This window comes from Salmo salar, chromosome 16 (assembly GCF_965601325.2).
Source record: "Salmo salar chromosome 16, fSalSal1, whole genome shotgun sequence".
NCBI classification, from domain to species: domain Eukaryota; kingdom Metazoa; phylum Chordata; class Actinopteri; order Salmoniformes; family Salmonidae; genus Salmo; species Salmo salar.
Genome location: NC_138306.1, coordinates 17,851,169 through 17,875,272, shown reverse-complemented (window position 1 = coordinate 17,875,272; position 24,104 = coordinate 17,851,169). Strand labels below are relative to the sequence as shown.

The 24,104-nt window shown below is 45.1% G+C and overlaps 1 protein-coding gene across 1 annotated transcript; it reads left to right on the top strand.

Moving 5' to 3' along the window:
- Positions 1–1,639: 1,639 nt before the first annotated feature.
- On the top strand, positions 1,640–23,562 carry panx2 (pannexin 2). The gene is made up of 5 exons (XM_045697024.2): positions 1,640–2,412; positions 6,874–7,988; positions 8,732–8,858; positions 9,097–9,285; positions 13,913–23,562. The coding sequence occupies exons 1-5, from the start codon at positions 2,184–2,186 to the stop codon at positions 14,221–14,223; spliced, it is 1,971 nt and encodes a 656-aa protein (XP_045552980.1). The 5' UTR covers positions 1,640–2,183; the 3' UTR covers positions 14,224–23,562.
- The last annotated feature ends 542 nt before the right edge of the window (positions 23,563–24,104 follow it).

Sequence of the window (24,104 nt, the reverse complement as noted above, 5' to 3'; positions counted from 1 at the left end):
CTGTTGCGCCTTCTTCACCATGCTGTCTGTGTGAAAAGAAACCATTTCAGGTTGTCATTGATGTGCACACCAAGGAACTCGAAGCTTTTGACCCTCTCCGCTGCGGCCCCCTCGATGTGCATGGGGGTGTGCTCTCTCTGAATGAACAGAACATGTCATATGACAAACAATAACATGATATAAATCGCAATCTGATAATATTGATTGACTCAGACAGGAACCAAATCCTTTTTTTGTTTGGGAATGTTTGGGAATAAACATATGCCCTTGTACTTGGCGATGCAAAAAAGCTTTGTAAGGCTTTCTAAGGTCCTCTTTCTCATCAGAGAGGGTGACTTCGCCCTTCAGACTACTGCGCTACTTACAGACTACTTCTTTCAAATCCTATAAAAGGTTTACAGCTGCATCATTGAGAGCATCTTGACTGGCTTCATCACTGCTTGGTGTGGCAACAGCACCACCCTCGATCGCATGGCGCTACAGAGAGTAGTGTGGACAGCCCAGTACATCACTGGGGCCGAGCTCCCTGCCATCCACGACCTCTATATCAGGCGGTGTGAAAGGAAGGCCCGGGAAAATTGTTAAAGACTCTAGCCACCCAAGCCATAGACTGTTCTCTCTGCCACTGCACGGCAAGCGGTACCAGTGCATGAAGTCTGACACCAACAGGCTCCTGAACAGCTTCTATTCCCAAGCCATACGACTGCTAACTAGCTAACAAAATGTCTTCTCGGACTATCTGAGTTAACCCTTGTTCACACACACACACACTCACTTCATTTGCTCACACACACATAACATGCACACAGATTTATACTGAGTCTGCACACATTCACACACACACTCACATACAATCATCATATACACTGCTGCTACTCTGTTTATCACATATACTTGATGCCTAGTCACCTTACCCCTATACATACAGTATCTACCTATATCACTCCAGTATCCCTGCACATTGTAAATATGGTCTTGGAACAGACCCTGTATATAGCTTACTTATTTCTTTAGTTTTTTTGTTCTACCTTATGTTATTTTTAGTACTACATTGATATTGATTTCTGCATTGTTGGGTTTAGAGCTTGCAAGAAAGGCATTTCACTGTACTTGAGCCCCCACTACTACTGAGTGGGTATTTAAGGCACATAGCCACACAAGGTGACACATAGTAATACTATTATTTATATCATATAGATAATATGGCTCCCAAGTGGCGCAGCGGTCTAAGGCATTACATCTCAGTACAAGAGGTGTCACTGTAGTCCCTGGTTGAAATCCAGGCTGTTTCACATCTGGCTGTGATTGGAAGTCCCATTGGGTGGCGCACAATTGGTCCAGGGTAGGCTGTCTTGGTAAATAAGAATTTGTTCTTAACTGACTTTGGCTGGTTAAATTTAAAAAATATATATATGGATGAACACTGGATGAGACAGCCTTTCAGTTAATTGCCAAATGGTGTACCTGTGTGCTTCTCTGGTTATAGAGATTATCCTAACCAGATAACTTACTTCAACTCTTTTTAATGTTCACTAAGCTTGTGTTTTTGTGCTTTATTTTTTCAGTCTCTTTTTGGAAAAAAAAGGCCAACATTTTGTATGTTTAAATCAAACTAATCGCCAATCTGTCTTTCACAGGAGGAAGGACAGGAGGTATCCCTGTTGCTCTGGGCATGGTACAAACTTACAAACTCATCTGCGAGGAACCACACTCTTTGAGAACCGAGAGAAAGATCATATGTCCTCTCTTCAACCTGACACACTGTGTGTGGACCAAAGCCAGGTAAAGGTGAGAGAGGACAAAAGCACAGAATGTACACAGCACAACTGGAACACACTGAAAACCACTGACTGAACCTAACGTCCTTTCTCAATGTTGGAAGAGACAGTCAGAGAGCATTGTTTGTCCCACTCCCTCTCAGTGAACATACCCCAGACTGTCCCGTGTGAGTAAAGGTAGCTAGGAGGACGGGGCAAAAGGTGGGAGGTCCCACTCACAGTCAGTGAAGATCCCAAGACACCCAAGAGACTATCCATCAAGACCCAGCCATTACTGACTTTACATAGCCACATAACCAGGTCTGGCCAGGAGACAGCCAGTCCTGTGTGTGTGGAAGTAGCCCAGTGTGTGTAGGTGGAGGTAGCTAGGAGGAGGAGGGGGCGCCAGTTGTCTTCTCAGGCCGGATGCAGAACATCCTCGAGCAGAACTTAGACATGGCCACGGCTCTGCTGGCGGGGGAGAAGCTGAAGGAGCTGATTCTGCCTGGCTCTTCTCAGGATGAGAAGGGAGGCATGCTGGCCGGCCTCATGGTGCAGCTCAAACTAGAGCTACCATTTGACCGCGTCGTCACCATCGGCACAGTCATTATCCCCATCCTGCTTGTCACCCTCGTCTTCACAAGGAACTTCGCAGGTCAGTGGGTCGGCCAGACGGCAGATCTGGGTTCAAATACTATTTGAAGTCATTTGAAATACTGTGCTTGATTGAGCTTGTCTGTGGTAATTGAACCAGTAGAATAGTTGCAACAGTACAAACGCCACCCATTTGGCACAGCAGGCAGACCAGAGAAAACGCTAATAGTATTTAAGATTTAGAATAGTATTTGAACCCAGGTCTGGCAGAGTGCCCATAGAGGGGGCTGTGACAGTGCCGTGCTGCTTCTGTAAACGCCAAACACACACAGCAGGCTGAGAACGTTCTGTCCTAATGTGTTGTTGTTGACTCATCACATCAGCCTCTCACTTAACACTGAACCAGAGCACAGATACTGTAGTAGTCAGCTGTAGTAGCTTCATGTTATTCATACTATGACATTGGTATATAGAAAAAACAACAACAAAGGTTGCTCTCACAGACAAAGCCCCAACAACATTGGCATTCAGAATGTCTAACATGGTAGGATGCAAGGGTGCTCTATGTTATTTTTATCCGAATGATTGAACACCATAGAGAGATCTGGGGAGTTGAGGGTTAGTATGCAATGTATTTGGTGTTTGATGTGAGAAAGATCAGTGCAGACATTAGGCTGGGCCACTGTGGTGAACAGAGAGGAAGGTGGGGGCGTAGCTTAATGCTGAGTCAGGCTGTCTGCATAGCAGCACCAACCAGCTGTGACTGAGCATTTCACTTAGTGCTGGGCGGAGCCCATTTCTGCATTTTCTGCACTGCTCCTCCCCAAAACTCGAAAACATGGGTCACCCATAGGACTCATTCGATAGGCCCGACACACATCTGAAGTGCCATGGCAGCAACCGATGACAGCAGTGCAATGTGCACTATATTGCATTTAAGTACAATGCGATACTTATTGTATTGATGTCCTTGGTTAGTGCCCACAAATTGTACACACTTATTGTATTGATGTACTTGGTTAGTGCCCTGAAATTGTACACACTTATTGTACTGATGTACTTGCTTAGTGCCCTCAAATTGTGTACATTCTGGTGGATTTAACTCTCCTAAAATAGGTGGAGAAACAATAAAGAACAATGAAATAAACTTTCTCAAGCCTGAAAAACAGCATTTTCCCAGACACAGTACTTGTCCCCCAGCCACCTGACTCAGCGCTCTGCACTCAGTGTGCAATGTTGTCATGCTCGGTCCAAAACTCATTAAATGAAAGTCACAAGTGCGCCTCAGGGACAAATCTGCCCCTGAACCACCCAGACCTTGGCAGTCGGCAGCCGAAAGGCCTTGCTGCTACCGTGCTCAGCAAAACAGGGAAAGAGTGGATGGAATACAAGTGTGGCTTGAAGTGATGCCTCCTCCTCAGTCTCCTCTGCATTCGGTTTTATACCAAAAATCAGCACTATCAAATCAAATGAAATTGTATTGGTCACATACACATATTTAGCAGATGTTATTGTGGGTGTAGCGAAATGCTTGTGTTCCTAGCTCCAACAGTGCAGTAGTATCTAACAATTGACAACAATACACACAAATCTAAAAGTAAAATAATGGAATTAAGAAATATATAAATATTAGGACGAGCAATGTCGGAGTGGCATTGACTAAAATACAGTACAATACAGTATATACATATGAAATGAGTAAAGCAGTATGTAAACATTATTTTAAGTGACTAGTGTTACATTATTAAAGTGACCAGTTTTTCCATGTCTATGTATATAGGGCAGCAGCCTCTAAGGTGCAGGGTTGAGTAACCGGGTGTTAGCCAGCTAATGATGGCTATTTAACAGTCTGATGGCCTTGAGATAGAAGCTGATTTTCAGTCTCTCGGTCCCAGCTTTGATGCACCTGTACTGACCTCTCCTTCTGGATGATAGCGGGGTGAACAGGCCGTGGCTCGGGTGGTTGATGTCCTTGATGATCTTTTTGGCCTTCCTGTGACATGTGGAGAGCCCTGCTGTTGCAGACGGTGCAGTTGCCATACCAGGCGGTGATACAGCCCGACAGGATGCTCTCAATTGTGCATCAGTAAAAGTTTGTGAGGGTCTTAGGTGCCAAGCCAAATTTATTCAGCCTCCTGAGGTTGAAGAGGCGCTGTTGCGTCTTCTTCACCATACTGTCTGTGTGGGTGGACCATTTCAGATTGTCAGTGATGTGTACGCTGAGGAACCACCTTCTCCACTGCAGTCCAGTCAATGTGGATAAGGGTGTGCTTCCTCTGCTTTTTCCTGAAGTCCACGATTGTTAACATTGAGGGAGAGGTTATTTTCCTGGCACCACTCTGCCAGGTCCCTCACCACCTCCCTGTAGGCTGTCTCATCATTGTTGCTTATCAGGCCTACCATGGTTGTGTCATCTGCAAACTTGATGATTGAGTTGGAGGCGTGTGTGGCCTCGCAGTCATGGGTGAACAGGAAGTACAGGAGGGGGCTGAGTACGCACCCTTGTGGGGCCCCTGTGTTGAGGATCAGTGAAGTGGAGGTGTTGTTTCCTACCTTCATGACCTGGGGGCGGCCCGTCAGGATGTTCAGGACCCAGTTGAACAGGGCGGGGTTCAGACCCAGGGCCCTGAGCTGAATGATGAGCTTGGAGGGTACTATGGTGTGTATCAGATGGACGAGGCAATCCGTGTCTTCCAGAGATGATTGAAACCTGAGAGCTCTTCAGACATACAGTACTAGTCAAAAGTTTGGACACACTTACTCATTCCAGGGTTTTTCTTTATTTTTACTATTTTCTCCATTGTACAATAATAGTGAAGAAATCCAAACTATGAAATAACACATATGGGATCATGTAGTAACCAAACAAGTGATAAACAAATAAAAATATATTTTATATTTGAGATTGTCCTTTGCTTGATGACAGATTTGCACACTCTTGGCATTCCCTCAACCAGCTTCATGAGGTAGTCACCTGGAATGCATTTCAATTAAAATGTTAAAAGTACATTTGTGGAATTTCTTTCCTTCTTAATACGTTTGAGACAATCAGTTTTGTTGTGAGAAGGTAGGGGTGGTATACAGAAGATAGCCCTATTTGGTAAAATACCAAGTCCATATTATTGCAAGGACAGGTCAAATAAGCAAAGAGAAATGACAGTCCATCATTACTTTATGACATGAAGGTCAGTCAATCCGGGAAAATGGCAAGAACTCTGAAAGGTTATTCAAGTGCAGTCACAAAAACCATCAAGCGCTATGACGAAACTGGCTCTCATGAGGACCGCCACAGGAAAGGAAGACCCAGAGTTACCTCTGCTGCAGAGGATAAGTTCAGTAGAGTTAACTGCACCTCAGATTGCAACCCAAATAAATGCTTCACAGAGTTCAAGTAACAGTCACATCTCAACATAAACTGTTCAGAGGATACTGTGTGAATCAGCCCTTCATGGTCAAATTGCTGAAAAGAATCCACTACTGAAGGACACCAATAATAAGAAGTGACTTGATTGGGCCAAGAAACATGAGCAATGGACATTAGACTGGTAGAAATCTGTCCTTTGGTCTGATGAGTCCAAATTTGAGATTTTTGGTTCCAACTGCTGTGTCTTTGTGAGACGCAGAGTAGGTGAACGGATGATCTCTGCATGTGTGGTTCCCACCGTAAAGCATGGAAGAGGAGGTGTGATAGTGTGGGGGTGCTTTGCTGGTGACACTGTCGGTGATTTATTTAAAATTCAAGGCACACTTAACCAGCATGGTTACCACAGCATTCTGCAGCGATATGCCATCCCATCTGGTTTGCACTTATTGGGACTATCATTTGTTTTTCAACAGGACAATGACTCAACACACCTCCAGGCTGTGTGAGGGCTATTTGACCAAGAAGGAGATTGATGGAGTGCTGATTCAGATGACCTGGCCTCCACAGTCCCCTGAGCTCAACCCAATTGAGATGGTTTGGGATGAGTTGGACCGCAGAGGGAAGGAAAAGCAGGCAACAAGTGCTCAGCATATGTGGGAACTCCTTCAAAACTGTTGGAAAAGCATTCCAGGTGAAGCTGGTTGAGAGAATGCCAAGATTGTGCAAATCTGTCATCAAGGCAAAGGGTGGCTACTTTGAAGAATCTGAAATATAACAAATATTTTGATTTGTTTAACACTTTTTTGGTTACTACATGATTCCATATGTGTTATTTCATAGTTTTGATGTCTTCCCTATTTTTCTACAATGTAGAAAATAGCAAAAATAAAGAAAACCCTTGAATGAGTAGGTGTGTCCACACTTTTGACTGGTACTGTATGATGAAATGGATCAATGGTATTTCCCCCCACATAAGAAACATCTATAGAATGAACATTATTCTTATAAGGACTGACTGTAAAAAGTTTGGCAATTCAATTGAACTAATTTTATATTCATTTCATTCACTTACTGTAGAGATTACAAACGTACATAACCATCAGTCATGTTGTAATGTTTCATTATGACAACTAATTCTCTCCATCTTTTCCCTCTCAGAGGAGTCAATCTACTGCTACACGCCTCACAACTTCACCCGTGACCAGGCCCTGTACGCGCGAGGCTACTGTTGGACAGAGCTGCATGATGCCGTGCCCGGGGTGGAGCCTGAACTTCGACCTTCGCTATTCGAGCACAAGTTCCTGCCCTATGCCCTGCTGGCCTTTGCTGGCATCATGTACATCCCTGCTCTCGGCTGGGAGTTCATGGCCTCCACAAGACTTACCTCCGAGCTCAACTTTCTGCTTCACGAGATCGACAACTGCTACCACCGGGCGGCCGAGGGCCGGGCCCCTAAAATCGAGAAGCAGATCCAGTCTAAAGGACCGGGTATCACTGAGAAAGAGAGACGTGAGATCATCGAGAACGCGGAGAAGGAGAAGAGCCCCGAGCAGAACCTGTTTGAGAAGTACCTGGAGAGACGAGGCCAGAGCAACTTCCTGGCCAAGCTGTACTTGGGGCGCCACCTGGCCATCATCTGCCTCAGCTCCATCCCCATCTCCTACCTGAGCGCCTACTGGCACCGCCAGCGCCAGAACGAGTTCAGCTGTGCCCTGGGGGAGCCTCCAGACACCAGCAGCATCCCAGAGCTGAGGCTCAGCGTCAACTGCAAACTGCCGGCCGTGCAGCTGCAGCGAATCATGGCCGCCGTGGACATCGCCTTGCTGAGCACCATGAACCTCGTCATCCTGGTCAACCTGCTGCACCTGTTTGTGGTGCGCAAGTCCAACTTTGTGTTCGACAAACTGCACAAGGTGGGCATCAAGACGCGGAGGCGCTGGCAAAAGTCCCAGTTCTGCGACATCAACATTCTGGCCATGTTCTGTAACGAGAACCGTGACCACATCAAGTCACTCAACCGCCTGGACTTCATCACCAATGAGAGCGACCTCATGTATGACAACGTGGTGAGGCAGCTGCTGGCCGCGTTGGCCCAGTCTAACCAAGATGTCACGCCCACTGTGAGGGACTCAGGCATCCAAACCCTAGATCCCAATATGGACCCCTCTCTCCTGGGGGTTGGGGAGCTGGGAGGGGAGCCGCTGGTCATCAAACGACCACGCAAGAAGATGAAGTGGATCCCCAGCTCCAACCCTCTCCCACAGCCCTTTAAGGTAGGACCCCATACACTAGGCCTAAATGTTGCCTGTCAAAGGTCTGCATATTTTGGCCACTTATAATAGGCTGGAAACACTATATGTTTGTCTAAAGGTAAATTACACCTAGTAAGTTTATTTATGTTATGATTAATTACCACCACATGAAAAGAGGTTTTAGACCCAAATTAACTTGATTCATCTTGTAACTTGCCCGGCCTCAAGATACCTGTGGATTTCCTTCAGGTTAATAACTGAGGATAATAATGTAAATTAATATAAGCAGTAAAATAGTCTTCACCCACTGTGCTGAAAAACCAAAGCACCACTTACTGTACAGTGGGTTGTACTCAGTGGACCAGAGCAATATCAGCAATATTCTAATCGGCGTTTATTGAGAAGACTTGACATGAGCCTTTTCCGATTGAAAGGCCCATAGATAAATTAGTCTCTCAGCAAGAGATGGCACAGTGTACTCAATTAGAACTCTAAAGGCAGAGAACCTAATCGGTTTCAATCAGAACTAACAATGTTATATCTGTTAAAGGGATCGTTCACTTTTTAAGTTTGAGCTTTTTTGCAAATTTATTAGGGTGATGTTGTTTCATCCAAACCGTTTTTAAGTTTGTTAAAACCTGAGGTAACACTTACTAAGTCGGGAAAAACCTTAGGGAAGGAAAACCTCCAAAAAGTGAACTATACCTTTAATAATCTAATCCTAATTGGGATAATTGTACTAACTGTCCATGTCCATTGTGAAGGAACCTCTGACAATGACGCGTTTGGAGAACAGCATTAAGCCTGAGAAGCCCAAACTGGTGAGGAGGAAAACAGTGGCAGAGAGCTACGTCGCTCCTTTAAGCAAGAGCACACAGTACTCTGCTAAAGGTACTGTACTGAGAGCAGTGACATTACTGTAGAAAATTTGGGTAAATGAAGGTAACGTTTATGGTTACTCAGAATTATGCTATATGACTCTATTTTGTATATTTGACTAAAACTGCTTTTGCTTCTGGAATGTCAAATGCTGTACATAAAGTTGTGCAATTTCTGCACTTTTCAGTCTCACTGTTCTGTTCCATCTCTGCTGACCATATCTGTTGAATCTGTTGAATGCCGACTGCAGATATGAGCACGATGGAGAAAAAGCATAGTCGCAACTTTTCCCTGGATGTCCACCCGTACATGCTGACCATCCGTAAGCCCACCAAAGTAGAGACAGTCAGCGCAGAGCCTCTACCCCCAGACCACACCCTGGATGCGGTGTTCATCGAGGGCACACACACCATTGTCCATGTCTCCGCTTCTATCACAGGTAAGATTGCCATGCCTAATCTCAGGACGGATCTCTCACCAAGGCAACCAAACCATATTCCATATATACTCCTGTGTCCCCTGATTCTTGTTGACGTTTTCGATCAAGGAGAAAAAGGTGAAAAATAGCCCACTAACAGAACACTTCACGGAATGGTGAGGTTTATTTGCAATATATAGAACCCCGTTTTTCATGACTAATTCGTCCTTATAAGCTACACCAGGATTCCCCAACTGGCGGCCCGCGGGTGATTTTATTTGGCCCCTCAAGTTTTCTGAGCAAAAAAATCTATAAATAATAATAATAATTGTTTGCATAATTTTCATTTTTGGACATAAAAGACTGTAAAACAACCAGGAAATCAGTGATTTTTATCTAAGATATCTGTTTCTGTAATCGGCCTGTGTGTAGCTGGTGTAGAGAGTCAGGCGCAGGACAGCAGATATGAGTAATCAACGTATTTACTCAAGTAATCACAAATACAACACAATATACCGAGCCCACAATAACGGACCGTAACAAGACAAACAATTACTCACAAACAAACATGGGGGAACAGAGAGTTAAATAATGAACAAGTAATTGGGGGATTGAAACCAGGTGTGTAAGACAAAGACAAAACAAATGGAAAAGGAAAAGTGGATTGGCGATGGCTAGAAGGCCGGTGACGTCGACCGCCGAACGCTGCCCGAACAAGGAGAGGGACCGACTTCGGCGGAAGTCGCGACAGTACCCCCCCCTTGACGCGCGGCTCCAGCAGTGCGCCGACACCGACCTCGGGGATGACCCGGAGGATGAGGCGCAGGGCGATCCGGATGGAGACGGTGGAACTCCCGCAGCAACGAAGGGTCCAAGACGTCCTCCACCGGCACCCAGCATTTCTCCTCCGGACCGTACCCCTCCCACTCCACGAGGTACTGAAAGATGCCAGGATGACCAGAGGAGGGTGACGTGTGGGCCCAATAGATCAAATGGTCGCGGACAGCAGACGGAACGTACAGGCGCCCAGCTGGACACTGGGGGGATGGGCTCTGTGCGTAACGCCCGCTCGATGTCCGCGTCCAGCTCCCACACCACCGGTGCCACCAGGCAAGAGGCCGGAAGTATAGGAGTGTGATCCATGGACCGCTCCTCTGTGTCATACATCCGGGACAGTGCATCTGCCTTAGCGTTCTGGGAACTTGGTCTGTAGGACAGAGTGAAAACAAAATGGGTAAAGAACATGGCCCACCTTGCCTGGCGAGGGTTCAGTCTCCTCACCGCCCGGATGTACTCCAGATTGCGGTGGTCAGTCCAGATGAGGAAAGGGTGTTTAGCCCCCTCAAGCCAATGTCTCCACGCCTTCAGAGCCTTGACAACAGCCAACAGCTCCCGGTCCCCCACCACATCATAGTTTCGCTCCACCGGGCTGAGCTTCTTCGAAAAGAAAGCACAGTGGCGGAGCTTTGGTGGCGTGCCTGAGCGCTGAGAGAGCACGGCTCCTATCCCAGCCTCGGACGCGTCCACCTCCACTATGAACGTCAAAGAGGGATCCGGATAAGCCAGCACGGGAGCCGAGGTAAATAGAGCCTTCAGGTGACCAAAAGCCCTGTCCGCCTCAGCCGACCACTGCAGTCGCACCGGTTCCCCCTTCAGCAGTGAGGTAATGGGAGCCGCTACCTGACCTAAACCCCGGATAAACCTCTGGCAGTAGTTGGCAAACTCTAGAAACCACTGCACTTCCTTTACCGTGGTGGGAGTCAGCCAATTACGCACGGCTGAAATGCGGTCACTCTCCATCTCCACCCCTGAAGTGGAAATGCGGTACCCTAGGAAGGAGACGGACTGTTGGAAGAACAGACATTTCTCAGCCTTGACGTACAGGTCATGCTCCAACAGTCGACCAAGCACCCTGCACACCAGGGACACATGTTCGGCGCGTGTAGCGGAGTATATCAGAATGTCGTCGATATACACCACTACACCCTGCCCGTGCAGGTCCCGGACAATCTCGTCAACAAAGGCCTGGAAGACTGATGGAGCATTCATCAACCCGTACGGCATGACGAGGTACTCATAGTGCCCTGAGGTGGTACTAAATGCCGTCTTCCACTCGCCCCCCTCCCGGATGCGCACCAGGTTGTAAGCGCTCCTGAGATCCAATTTTGTGAAGAAGCGCGCCCCGTGCATTGACTCGATCGCACTGGCGATGAGAGGCAGCGGGTAGCTGTACCTCACTGTGATCTGATTGATACCCCGATAGTCAATACACGGGCACAGACCTCCATCCTTCTTCTTCACAAAAAAGAAACTTGAGGAGGCAGGTGAAGTGGAGGGCCGAATGTATCCCTGCCCCAGGGATTCGGAGACATATGTTTCCATAGCCATCGTCTCCTCCTGTGACAGAGGATACACGTGACTCCTGGGAAGTGCTGCGTCTACCAGGAGATTTATCGCTCAATCCCCCTGTCGATGGGGTGGTAATTGAGTCGCCTTCTTCTTACAGAAGGCGAGAGCCAAATCGACATATTCTGAGGGGATGAGCACGGTGGAGACCTGGTCTGGACTTTCCACCGTAGTCGCACCGATGGAAACTCCTACACACCTCCCCAAGCACTCTCGTGACTACCCCTTGAGAGCCCTCTGTTGCCACGAAATAGTGGGGTCAAGAGAGGCCAACCAGGGTAGGCCCAGCACCATGGGAAACGCAGGAGAATCAATAAGGAAGAGACTGATTCTCTCCTTGTGACCCTCCTGCGTAACCATGTCTAGTGGAGCGGTGGCCTCCCTAATCAGCCCTGACCCTAATGGTCGACTATCTAGGGCGTGCACAGGAAAGGGCATATCCACAGGAACAAGGGGATCCCTAAACTATGGGCAAATGAACGGTCAATAAAATTCCCAGCTGCGCCTGAATCTACGAGCGCCTTATGCTGGGAATGCGGGGAAAACTCAGGAAATTTAATAAACACATACATGTGAGCAACAGGGGGCACCTGGGGTGACATGATAGTGCCCTGCCTGCTGCCTCGACACCCTGAGGAACCCCCCCAGCACCGACCAGCAGTGTGCCCTCTGCGGCTACAGATGGTGCAGGGAATGGCCCCTCCTCCGGTCGCCCTAAGCGCAGCACCTCCCAGCTCCATGGGCATTGGAGCGGAGGTGCTGAGGGATGGAACTGACAGGCCCCGATCCGGATGTCCGCGGGTAGCCAGCAGGTTGTCCAGCCGAATGGATAGGTCCACCAGCTGGTCCAACGTGAGGGTGGTGTCTCGGCAGGCCAACTCCTGACGAACGTCCTCGCGCAGACTGCACCGGTAGTGATCGATCAGGGCCCTGTCGTTCCATCCCGCGCTGGCGGCCAGGGTCCGGACGTCCAATGCGAAATCCTGCGCGCTCCTCGTCCCCTGCCTCAGGTGGAACAGACATTCACCCGCCGCTTGACCCTCAGGCGGGTGGTCGAAAACTGCCCGAAAGCGGCGGGTGAACTCTGCGTAATGGTCCAGTGCCGTGTCTCCTTCACTCCATACGGCGTTGGCCCACTCCAGGGCTTTACCTGAGAGGCAGGAGACGAGGGCGGACACGCTCTCACGTCCCAAAGGAGCCGGGTGGACGGTCACCAGGTAGAGTTCCAGCTGGAGAAGGAACCCCTGGCATCCAGGAGGGGCGGACAGTGGGGCCTGCTGTAGTGGGGCTGGTGGAGGCGCTGGATGACCTCTTCCTCTCTCCCAACGATCTATCGTCTGCTGCACGCGATCCATGGCAGTGCCCAGACGTTGCAACATGGTCGCGTGCTGCTGGACGCGCTCCTCTACCGCCACAGGGAGGGCGTCTGCTCCTGCTGACTCCATTTGACAGGTGAGTAATTCTGTAATTGGCCTGTGTGTAGCTGGTGTAGAGAGTCAGGCACAGGACAGCAGAGATGAGTAATCAACGTATTTACCCAAGTAATCACAAATACAACACAATATACCGAGCCCACAATAACGGACCGTAACAAGATAAACAATTACTCACAAACAAACATGGGGGAACAGAGGGTTAAATAATGAACAAGTAATTGGGGGATTGAAACCAGGTGTGTAAGACAAAGACAAAACAAATGGAAAAGGAAAAGTGGATTGGCGATGGCTAGAAGGCCGGTGACGTCGACCGCCAAACGCCGCCCGAACAAGGATAGGGACCAATTTCGGTGGAAGTCGTGACAGTTTCCAAGTATTCCAATGCAAAATAGAGAGACGTGATTGTATACAAATGTAAGCAAGGTTTGAATTGATTATGTGTTAGTCAAACATATCTGTTTGTGCTTCTTGCGGTCAATTGGCCCACGGCTGAATGTAGTTGATGATCCCTGGGCTACACGCTTAGAAAAAAGGGTTCAAAAGGGTTCTTTGACTGTCCCCCATAGGATAACCCATTTAGGTTCCAGATTGAAACTTTTTTTTACCTGGAACAAAAGGGGTTCTTCAAAGTGTTCTCCTATGGGGACAGCTGAAGAACCCTTTTAAGTTCTAGATCACACCTTTTTTTCTAAGAGTGTACAAGTAGGCTATAACTAGGGTCTAACGTTTTTCCGGGATAGGTCATGTGGTCTGGAAAAATTCTGGGCCTGTGTACCGTTCTGTTTTCTCTCTCTCTCTCTTTTTAGAAAAAAAAGATCGCACTCCAGAATCCACCAACACAGTCTTCTCTACAATGACCGTCCCCACCAGCACCTATATGAACGGTGCCACTCCCAGCCCCAACCCACCCTTTCTCGCTGACCGCCACCTTACAGAACCGCTGATCGAGCAAGAGGAGCCTGAAGATGCCCAGCCTGCAGTCTTCACTCGGATCCCTTCCCACCAGCTGCTCAGTATGCATCAGCTACTCAGTATGGAGGAAGAGGAGGCTAGAGGCCAGGGGGCCAGACTGTCTGAGAGACCCGGGGGGGAACTGATCTCTGCTGGGGAGTGTTGAGGAGGAGACACACATGTCCCATCCCACCTATAGCCAAAAGCCACATTGTCCCCCTGACCCCTAGTTATGCTGTGCTCATACCTCACTACTCCTCTGGTGAAGGCACTGAGTGCGAGTGCGAGTGCTGATGGTGCTGAACCAGAATTTTTAGCTGGAGTGTTGAAGATTTAACAAAATGGAACATAAGAGAGGATAGTGATTCAATGTGTTCTGATCTACCCATAGTCATCTGACTGCTGTTACTCTCCCCACACATGAAGACTTCGTTGAAATGCACACAGGAGCATTACCTTTGTAGATCCTGCACAGTTGAATGGAGTATTTGTTGGTCATGTTCTTGACTTGGAGAGGAAGCAGCTCTTAATGAAAAAGATAAGAAAGGGAATAGGGAAGACATACGGTTTGAAGCTTTTTAAATACATTTTAGAAAAGCACACAATCTATAGTTCTTTCGGAAAGTAATCAGGGCCCTTCACTTTTTCCACATTTTGTTACGTTACAGCCTTATTATAAAATGGATTAAATAGTTTTCCCCCCTCATCAATCTACACACAATACCACATAATGACTAAGCAAAAACAGGTTTTTAGAAATTTTTGCAAATGTATAAAAATAATAATAATAATGAAATATCACATTTACGTACACTACCGCTAAAAAGTTTGGGGTCACATAGATATTTCCTTGTTTTTGAAAGAAAAGCACATTTTTTTTGTCCATTAAAATAAGATCACATTGATCAGAAATACAGTGTAGACATTGTTAATGTTGCAAATGACTATTGTAGCTGGAAACGGCTGATTTTTAATGGAATATCTACGTTGAAGTCGGAAGTTTACATACACCTTAGCCAAATACATTTAAACTCAGTTTTTCATAATTCCTGACATTTAATCCTGGTAAACATTCCCTGTTTTAGGTCAGTTAGGATCACCACTTTATTCTAAGAATGTGAAATGTCAGAATAATAGTTGAGAGAATGATTTATTTCAGCTTTTATTTCTTTCATCACATTCCCAGTGGGTCAGAAGTTTACATACACTCAATTAGTATTTGGTAGCATAGCAATTGTTTAACTTGGGTCAAACGTTTTGGGTAGCCTTCCACAAGCTTCCCACAATAAGTTGGGTGAATTTTGGCCCATTCCTCCTGACAGAGCTGGTGTAACTGAGTCAGGTTTGTAGGCCTCCTTGCTCGCACACGCTTTTTCAGTTTTGCCCACAAATTTTCACTAGGATTGAGGTCAAGGCATTGTGATGGCCACTCCAATACCTTGCCTTTGTTGTCCTTAATCCATTTTGCCACAATTTTGGAAGTATGCTTGGGGTCATTGTCCATTTGGAAGACCCATTTGCAACCTAGCTTTAACTTCCTGACTGATGTCTTGAGATGTTGCCTCAATATAGCCACATAATGTTCCTTCCTCATGATGCCATCTATTTTCTGAAGTGCACCAGTCCCTCCTGCAGCAAAGCACCCCCACAACATGATGGTGCCACCCCCGTGTTTCACTGTTGGGATGGTGTTCTTCGGCTTGCAAGCCTCCCCCTTTTTCCTCCAAACATAACGATGGTCATTATGACCAAACAGTTCTATTTTTGCTTCATCAGACCAGAGGACATTTCTTCAAAAAGTACAATCTTTGTCCCCATGTGCAGTTGCAAACCGTAGTCTGGCTTTTTTTAATGGTGGTTTTGGAGCAGTGGCTTCTTCCTTGCTGAGTGGCCTTTCAAGTTATTTTGATATAGGACTCGTTTTACTGTGGATATAGATACTTTGTACCTGTTTCCTCCAACATCTTCACAAGGTCCTTTGCTGTTGTTCTGGGATTGATTTGCATATTTTGCACCAAAGTACGTTCATCTCTAGGAGACAGAACGTGTCTCCTTCCTGAGCGGTATGACGGCTGCGTGGTCCCATGGCGTTTATACTTGCGTACTATTGTTTGTACAGATGAATGTGGTACCTTCAGGCATTTGGAAATTGCTCCCAAGAATGAACCAGACTTGTGGAGGTCTACAATTTTGTTTTCTGAGGTCTTGGCTGATTTCTTTAGATTTTCCCATGATGTCAAGCAAGGAGGCACTGAGTTTGAAGGTAGGCCTTGAAATACATCCACAGGTACACCTCCAATTGACTCAAATGATGTCAATTAGCCTATCAGAAGCTTCTAAAGCCATGACATAATTTTCTGGAATTTTCCACGCTGTTTAAAGGCACAGTCAACTTAGTGTATGTAAACTTCTGACCCACTGGAATTGTGATACACTGAATTATAAGTGAAATAATCTGTCTGTAAACAATTGTTGGAAAAATTACTTGTGTCATGCACAAAGTAGATGCGCTAACCGACTTGCCAGAACTATAGTTTGTTAACAATACATTTGTGGAGTTGTTGAAAAATGAATTTTAATGATACCAACCTATGTAAACTGTACAACTGTACATAGGCATATAGAAAACCCTTTTGCAATTATGTTAGCACAGCCGAAAACTGTTATGCTGATTAAAGAAGCAATAAATCTAGCCTTCTTTAGACTAGTTGAGAATCTGGAGCATCAGCGTTTGTGGGTTCAATTACAGGCTCAAAATGGCCAGAAACAAAGACCTTTCTTCTGAAGGCTATTTCATGCGAGAAATTGCCAAGAAACTGAAGATCTTGTACGACGCTGTGTACTACTCCCTTCACAGAACAACACAAACTGTCTCTAATCAGAATAGAAAGAGGAATGGGAGGCCCCGCTGCACAACTGAGCAAGTGGACAAGTACATTACAGTGTCTAGTTTGAGAAACAGACGCCTTAAGTCCTCAACTGGCAGCTTCATTAAATAGTACCTTCAAAACAGCAGTCTCAACGTCAACAGTGAAGAGGCGACTCTGGGATGCTGGCCTTCTAGGCAGAAAAAGCCATTTCTCAGACTGGCCAATAAAAAGAAAAGATTAAGATGGGCAAAAGAACACATACACTGGACACAGGAAGATTGGAAAAAAGTGTTATGGACAGACAAATCTATGTTTGGGGTGTTCAGATCACAAAGAACATTCGTGAGACGCAAAAAAATTTAAAGATGCTGGAGGAGTGCTTGACGCCATCTGTCAAGCATGGTGGAGGCAATGTGATGGTCTGGGGGTGCTTTGGTGGTGGTAAAGTGGGAGATTTGTACAGGGTAAAAGGGATCTTGAAGAAGGAAGGCTATCACTCCATTTTGCAACGCAATGCCATACCCTGTGGACGGCGCTTAATTGGAGCCAATTTCCTCCTACAACAGGACAATGACCCAAAGCACAGCTCCAAACTATGCAATAACTATTTAGGGAAGAAGCAGTCATACTGGTATTCTGTCTATAATGGCACAGTCACCGGATCTCAACCCTATTGAGTTGTTGTGGGAGATGCTTGACCGTATGGTACATAAGAAGTGCCCATCAATCCAATCCAACTTGTGGGAGGTGCTTCTGGAAGCATGGGATGAAATATCTTCAGATTACCTCAACAAATTGACAACTAGAATGCCAAAGGTCTGCAAGGCTGTAATTGCTGCAAATGGAGGATTCTTTGACGTAAGCAAAGTTTGAAGGACCCAATTATTATTTTATTCATAACCTTGTCAACGTTTTGACTATATTTCCTATTCATTTTGCAACTCATTTCATGTATGTTTTCATGTACAACAAGGACATTTCTAAGTAACCCCAAACTTTTGAACGGTAGTGTAAGTATTCAGACCCTTTACTCAGTACTTTGTTGAAGCACCTTTGGTAGAGGTTACAGCCTCGAGACTTCTCGGGGATGACACTGCAAGCTTGGCACACCTGTATTTGGGTAGTTTCTCCCATTCTTCTCTGCAGATCCACTCAAGCTCTTTCAGATCAGATGGGGAGTGTCGCTGCACAGCTATTTTCAGGTCTCTCCAGAGATGTTCGATCTGGTTCAAGTCTGGCCTCTGGCTGGGCCACTCAAGGACATTCAGAGACTTGTCCCAAAGCCACTCCTGTGTTGTCTTGGCTGTGTGCTTAGGGTCGTTGTCCTGTTCGAAGGTGAACGTTCGCCCCAGTCTGAGGTCCTGAGCACTCTGGAGCAGGTTTTCATCAAGGATCTCTCTGTACTTTGCTCTGTTCATCTTTCCCTCAATCCTGACTAGTCTCCCAGTCCCTACCGTTGAAAAACATTCCCACAGCATGATCCAGGATGCCAAATAGTCACCTTTCGGCTAAATTCGCCGTTTTGAATACAAAATAGGTTACCTTCGTGATTTGTGTAGATCCAATGAGAAAAGTTTTGGCGGGGGTGATGCACGTTTGGAGCAATACTGGCTGTATCCAAGGATCAGCCAATCGTTCACATAACAACATAATGCAGCACGCGACTGAAGAGAGAATCAATTTGCTAGTTACAGCATCAGCGCGTGCTCTGGAAAGACAACGGAGAGCGGAAAGGCAGTTTGCCAGTTACAGCAGCGCGTCCCCTGAACGATAACGAAGAGGTAGTTGAGAAGGTGATGAAGCGTACTTCATGAGCTGTAACCGAAAACAACTGGCATTTCGAAAGTTTGAGGTGAGGGAGAAAGTGTGGTGGAACAAATATTGTTAGCAATGTTAAGTAGCTTATTAGCTGGATCGAATTCTCTGTTAACTAGCCAGAGAAATGTTAAGCAACATTAGCCAACTTAGCTGATCAAATAATTGAGTTTATGGTGTGAAAATTAGCTGGCTAATAAAGTCAGACAGCAAACATTAACGGTAGCTAATGTTACAACATCAGATGAGCTAACGCTCATGTATTAACTGGTATACAACTTCTTGCCATTCCTCAAGTTATAACATGTTAGTTGCCCACTGGACCCTGGCAATCTGTGTGAATAGTTAACTAGCTAACGAACTAACTACTATCTGTGAACTAATGTTTTATCTCTACAGTATGTGGTTCATTTTCAGAATGAGAGAATTAGGTGAAAATGAGGCATTGCTTGTTATACAAATGGATTCAGGGATCAAGTGAAGCTGGAGCTGGGCCTGGCTTAAGCTGGATGCCAGAGGTGAAAGGAACACTACACACTTTCCCTCTTTCTAATTTTTTCAATACAGTGGATAAAAAGGGGTATGCCAGATGTACTCTCTGCCTGAAAGAGATCACTTCTGCCAACAAAGGGTATCATGCTCTGCTGGCACATTGTAGAACAGATGTCCACAGACAGAAAGTGTACAATGTAGTAATGTACAGTGTAGGCCAAAGATATTGCTTTTGTTGTGTTGAACTTGACAGTAACACTTTTGTGTAAGTGAGGGGGGATTATTCGGTTGTGGCCGGCTGCGACAGAGCCTGGACCCGAACCAGGATCTCTAGTGGCACAGCTAGCACTGCAATGCAGTGCCTTAGACCACTTCGCCACTCAGGAGGCTGCTTTCTGTAAAAAAAAATTAATCTGTGAGTTAGGTTCACATTAACCACTTTTTATTTTACACACAGAGACTGATCATGTAGATCATATTATTTGTTGTTTAATTAGTTAAAACCTGCATTTCCTCCGACCAGGGATCTTTTTAATGTTTCAGTGCCAAAAAAATAGTCACCTTTTTGGGCCCTTACCAGTTTGCTTCCATGCATGATGCTGCCACCACTACCTTGCTTCACCGTAGGGATGCTGCCATGTTTCCTCCAGATGTGACGCTTGGCATTCAGGCATAAGAGTTCAATATTGGTTTTATCAAACCAGAGAATCCTGTTTCTCCAGGTCTGAGTCCTTTAGGTGTCTTTTGGCAAATTCCAAGTAGGCTGTCATGTGCCTTTTACTGAGCAGTGGCTTCCATCTGGCTGCAGAGATTGTTGTCCTTCTGGAAGGTTTTCCCATCTCCACAGAGGAACTCTGGTGCTCTGTCAGAGTGACCACCGGGTTCTTGGTTACCTCCCTGACCAAGGCCCTTCTCCCCCGATTGCTCAGTTTGGCCGGGCGACCAGGTCGAGGAAGAGTCTTGGTGGTTCCAAAATTCTTCCATTTAAGAATGATGGAGATCACTGTGTTCTTGGGGACCTTCAATGCTGCATACATGTTTTGGTACCCTTCCCCAGATTTGTGCCTCAACCCGATCCTGTTTCTGAGCTCTGAGGACAATTTCTATGCCCTAATGGCTTGGTTTTTGCTATGACATGCGCTGTCAACTGTGGGACCTTATATAAACAGGTGTGTGCCTTTCCAAATCATGTCCAATCAATTGAATTTAGCACAGGTGGACTCCAATCAAGTTGTAGAAACATCTCAAGGATGATCAATGGAAACAGGATGCACCTGAGCTCAATTTTGAGTCTCATAGCAAAGGGTCTGAATACTTATGTAAATAATGTATTTCTGTTTTTATTTTTCATAAATTTGCAAAAATATCTTTAAAAAACTGTTTTTGTTTTTTCATTATGGGGTATTGTGTGTAGATTGACTATTAAAAAAAATGTCATCCATTTTAGAATAAGACTGTAATGTAACAAAATGTGGAAAAAGTCAAGGGGTCTGAATAGTTTCAGAATGTACTGTATATACTGAACAAAAATATGAATGCAACATGTAACAATTTCAACAATTTTACTGAGTTACAGTTCATAAGGAAATCAGTATATGTAAATAAATTAGGGCCTAATCTATGGATTTCACATGATTGGGAAGGGGCGCAGCCATGCGTGGGCCTGGGAAGGCGTAAGCCCACCTACTTGGGAGTGAGGCCCACCCACTGGGGAGCCAGGCCCAAGCCCAGCCAATCAGAATTAGTTTTTCCCCACAAAAGTTTTTTTTTAAAGACAGAAACACTCCTCAGTTTCATCAGCTGTCTGAAAATGCCAGATGTGGAGGTCCCTGGCTGGTGTGGTTACACGTAGTCTGCAGTTGTGAGGCCGGTTTGACGTACTGCCCCCAAAAATTAAACAACGTTGGAGGCGGCTTATGGTAGAGAAATTAACATTCAATTTTCTGGCAACAGCTCTGGTGGACATTCCTGCAGTCAGCATGCCAATTGCACCCTCCCTCAAAACTGGAGACATCTGTGGCATTGTGTTGTATGACAAAACTGCATATTTTAGAGTGGCCTTTTATTGTCCCAGCACAAAGTGCACCTGTGTAATGATCATGCTGTTTAATCAGCTTCTTGATATGCCACACCTGTCAGGTGGATAGATTATCTTGGCAAGGAAGGCATGTTCACTAACAGGGATGTAAACATATTTGTGCACAAAATTTGAGTGAAAAAGCTTTTTGTGCGTATGGAAAAATTCTGGCATCTTTTATTTCAGTTCATGAAACATGGGACCAACACTTTACATGTTGCGCTTATATTTTTGTTCAGTATAGAATTCCATAAAGACTGCTTCATCAACAGCCACATAATGAAAACATGTTTATAAAACATTCATATTATTGCTTATGGTCCCTCTATCGAAGTGTACTGAAAGCCAATGCAATACACTTTTTTTAAATCTGCACTGCTATATATGCAAAAGATCACATAATGTTGTTTGTGGCAATAATGTTTACGCTCACAAGTTATAAAAATGTTTACATACTATAAATAATCTATAGACTGTATGTAGCCCTATCTCAGTTGTTGTGGTGTGCTCACACATAAATGTTCCATTAGTTAATCAGTGTCATTTGACCATACATAAGGCAGAGAGAGGAGGCAAAGTGAGAACGCACCTGCCTTATAGAAGACTGGGCTCCTTAAAGGTGCAATATGCAATTTACGTTTTACCATTTGCACATTTAGCCCTGAAGCAAACAAAAAACAAATGGTTGCGTTCATTTAAGATCCCCCTACAAACAAGTGCATGGGCAGTACTTTTGACTGGGAATGAAAGTTACAGATTGCACCTTTTAATGGGTTCCTCTCACACCACTAGTGCACTTATTAGGTAAGGTTCGCCTATCCATCCACAAGGGAAGTCATAGGATGGATTTTCGTGTGTTAACAAAAATGTCAAATTCAGAAACGCCTTCACTTTAATTAATATAGGCAAGCATATGCATTATTGCCAACATTCAAGTTAAAATCTCCTTGCTATGGATCTACGAAAGGTATTCCAAACCTGCCACCTCTCAACGTCAGTGGAAGTGACTGTTTTCATGATCTTTCAAGGTGCAGTGGTCTTTACGCCAGCACTGCATTTCAACTGAAACCTGGACTCATTCAGCGAGAGTGCTGGACAGTCATATCCAGCTCTTCTTGTGGAAGTTATGAAGAATAAGGGAAGTGATACGTAGATATAGAAAGCATTGTACCCAATAAAATGTACAGCATCTGAATGCTTTGCTTTTGACTGTCCTACCTTTTCACCATAGGCCTACATTGCCACGTGCCACCACATTGAGAGCAACAACAGCACCTCATGTCCAATGCCGCGTCAGTAAGACTTGGTTATTGTGGTGGCTCATTACTCACCAAAGACAATGCCCCCTGAAGTTAACGAATGAAAAGTAGAGTACTGTAGTTAGTAGAATTGTTATTAGGATATAATAGCACCTTTCACCAGGTATGATACAGTAAACAAGGGGGGGATGTGTAGCAACCACCATCAATCGTATGTCTGAGCAATTGGTAACCTAAACTGAACAGTGATGGCATAACAATCTACAACAAGCATGTATTCTGAATGAACACACTGAGGATTCCTTAATGCTGTGAATCTGTCATCTTGGGCAATAAAACATGTCTCTGTATAAAAGGGCCATATGATGTGCATGTAAAATATATTAGAAACCGTAGAATATCTCACTGGTATGTGACAAGAGGAAGGCTTAGAACACTTATAATACAAATGTTGTACTTACACGGTTTGTGACAATGCAAAGTTCACTTTCCAATGAGATACATGTGTTGTTATGTTCACAGTCTAACATGCACTAAATACATGGTTTGGGAAACTACCTGCCTGGGTATGCTACCTAATAAGATATTATTTATGACCAGTGGTTAGCACACTATCCCCTTGATGTACTTAGCACAGTAATGCATTCAAAAGCACTTTAAATATGTAGCACAAGTTTATGAGTGTGAGCATGTTGATAGAGCAGTGCTCCTCCTCACCGTTTTTATGGGTTGGGGGCCTCAGATTGGGGAAAGAAACAGTTTTGTTCCTGGAGGCTCTGTCTGGGTAGATCTCCTTGGGCACAGATCTATGAACAGTTTATCCACCCCAAATCCTAGTCCAAGTAAAACAGGTGAAAGATACAAAACTGACTTCAAATCAGTGCAACTACTTCTTGAGGCAATGTTGGGTGGTGTTTCTGGGGATGGAGTCAAAAGTTGTCAGTGACTGTATGATGTAGTCTGAGTAATAAACGTTTTTTGTTAAGATAAAAGTTGAACAAGAGTTCTTTGTATAAATGTTTTTGCAATTAATAGCATATGCATAGAAATATAATTATATGTCCTTTGGTTTGCACAACAAAATAATAAGAACTACAAATCTATATACCACCAGTGGTGTAAAGTACTTAAGTAAAAATATTTTAAAGTGCTACTTAAGAAGTTTCTTAAGGTATCTGTACTTTACTATTTATATTTTTGACAATTTTTACGTTTACTCCACTACATTCCTAAAGAAAATAATGTACTTTTAACTTCATACATTTTCCCTGACACCCAAAAGTACTTGTTGCATGTTCAATGCTTAGCAGGACACGAAAATGGTCCAATTCAGTTACTTATCAAGAGAACATCCCTGGTCAAATCAAATTGTATTTGTCACATGCACCGAATACAACAGGTGTAGACTTTACAAGCCCTTAACCAACAATGCAGTTTTAAGAAAAATAAGTGTTAAGCAAAAAAAATAGATACGTAAAAACAATGCATCTCACGGGCCAGGTCTCTGACCTCCTCCCTATAGGCTGTCTCATCG

Excerpts from the sequence above, each read along its gene's own strand:
- panx2 (XM_045697024.2), top strand. The coding sequence starts at position 2,184 with ATGCAGAACATCCTCGAGCAGAACTTAGACATGGCCACGGCTCTGCTG. Across the intron at positions 2,413-6,873 it reads CTTCACAAGGAACTTCGCAG|AGGAGTCAATCTACTGCTAC; the intron begins GTCAGTGGGTCG and ends TTTCCCTCTCAG. Across the intron at positions 7,989-8,731 it reads CTCTCCCACAGCCCTTTAAG|GAACCTCTGACAATGACGCG; the intron begins GTAGGACCCCAT and ends TCCATTGTGAAG.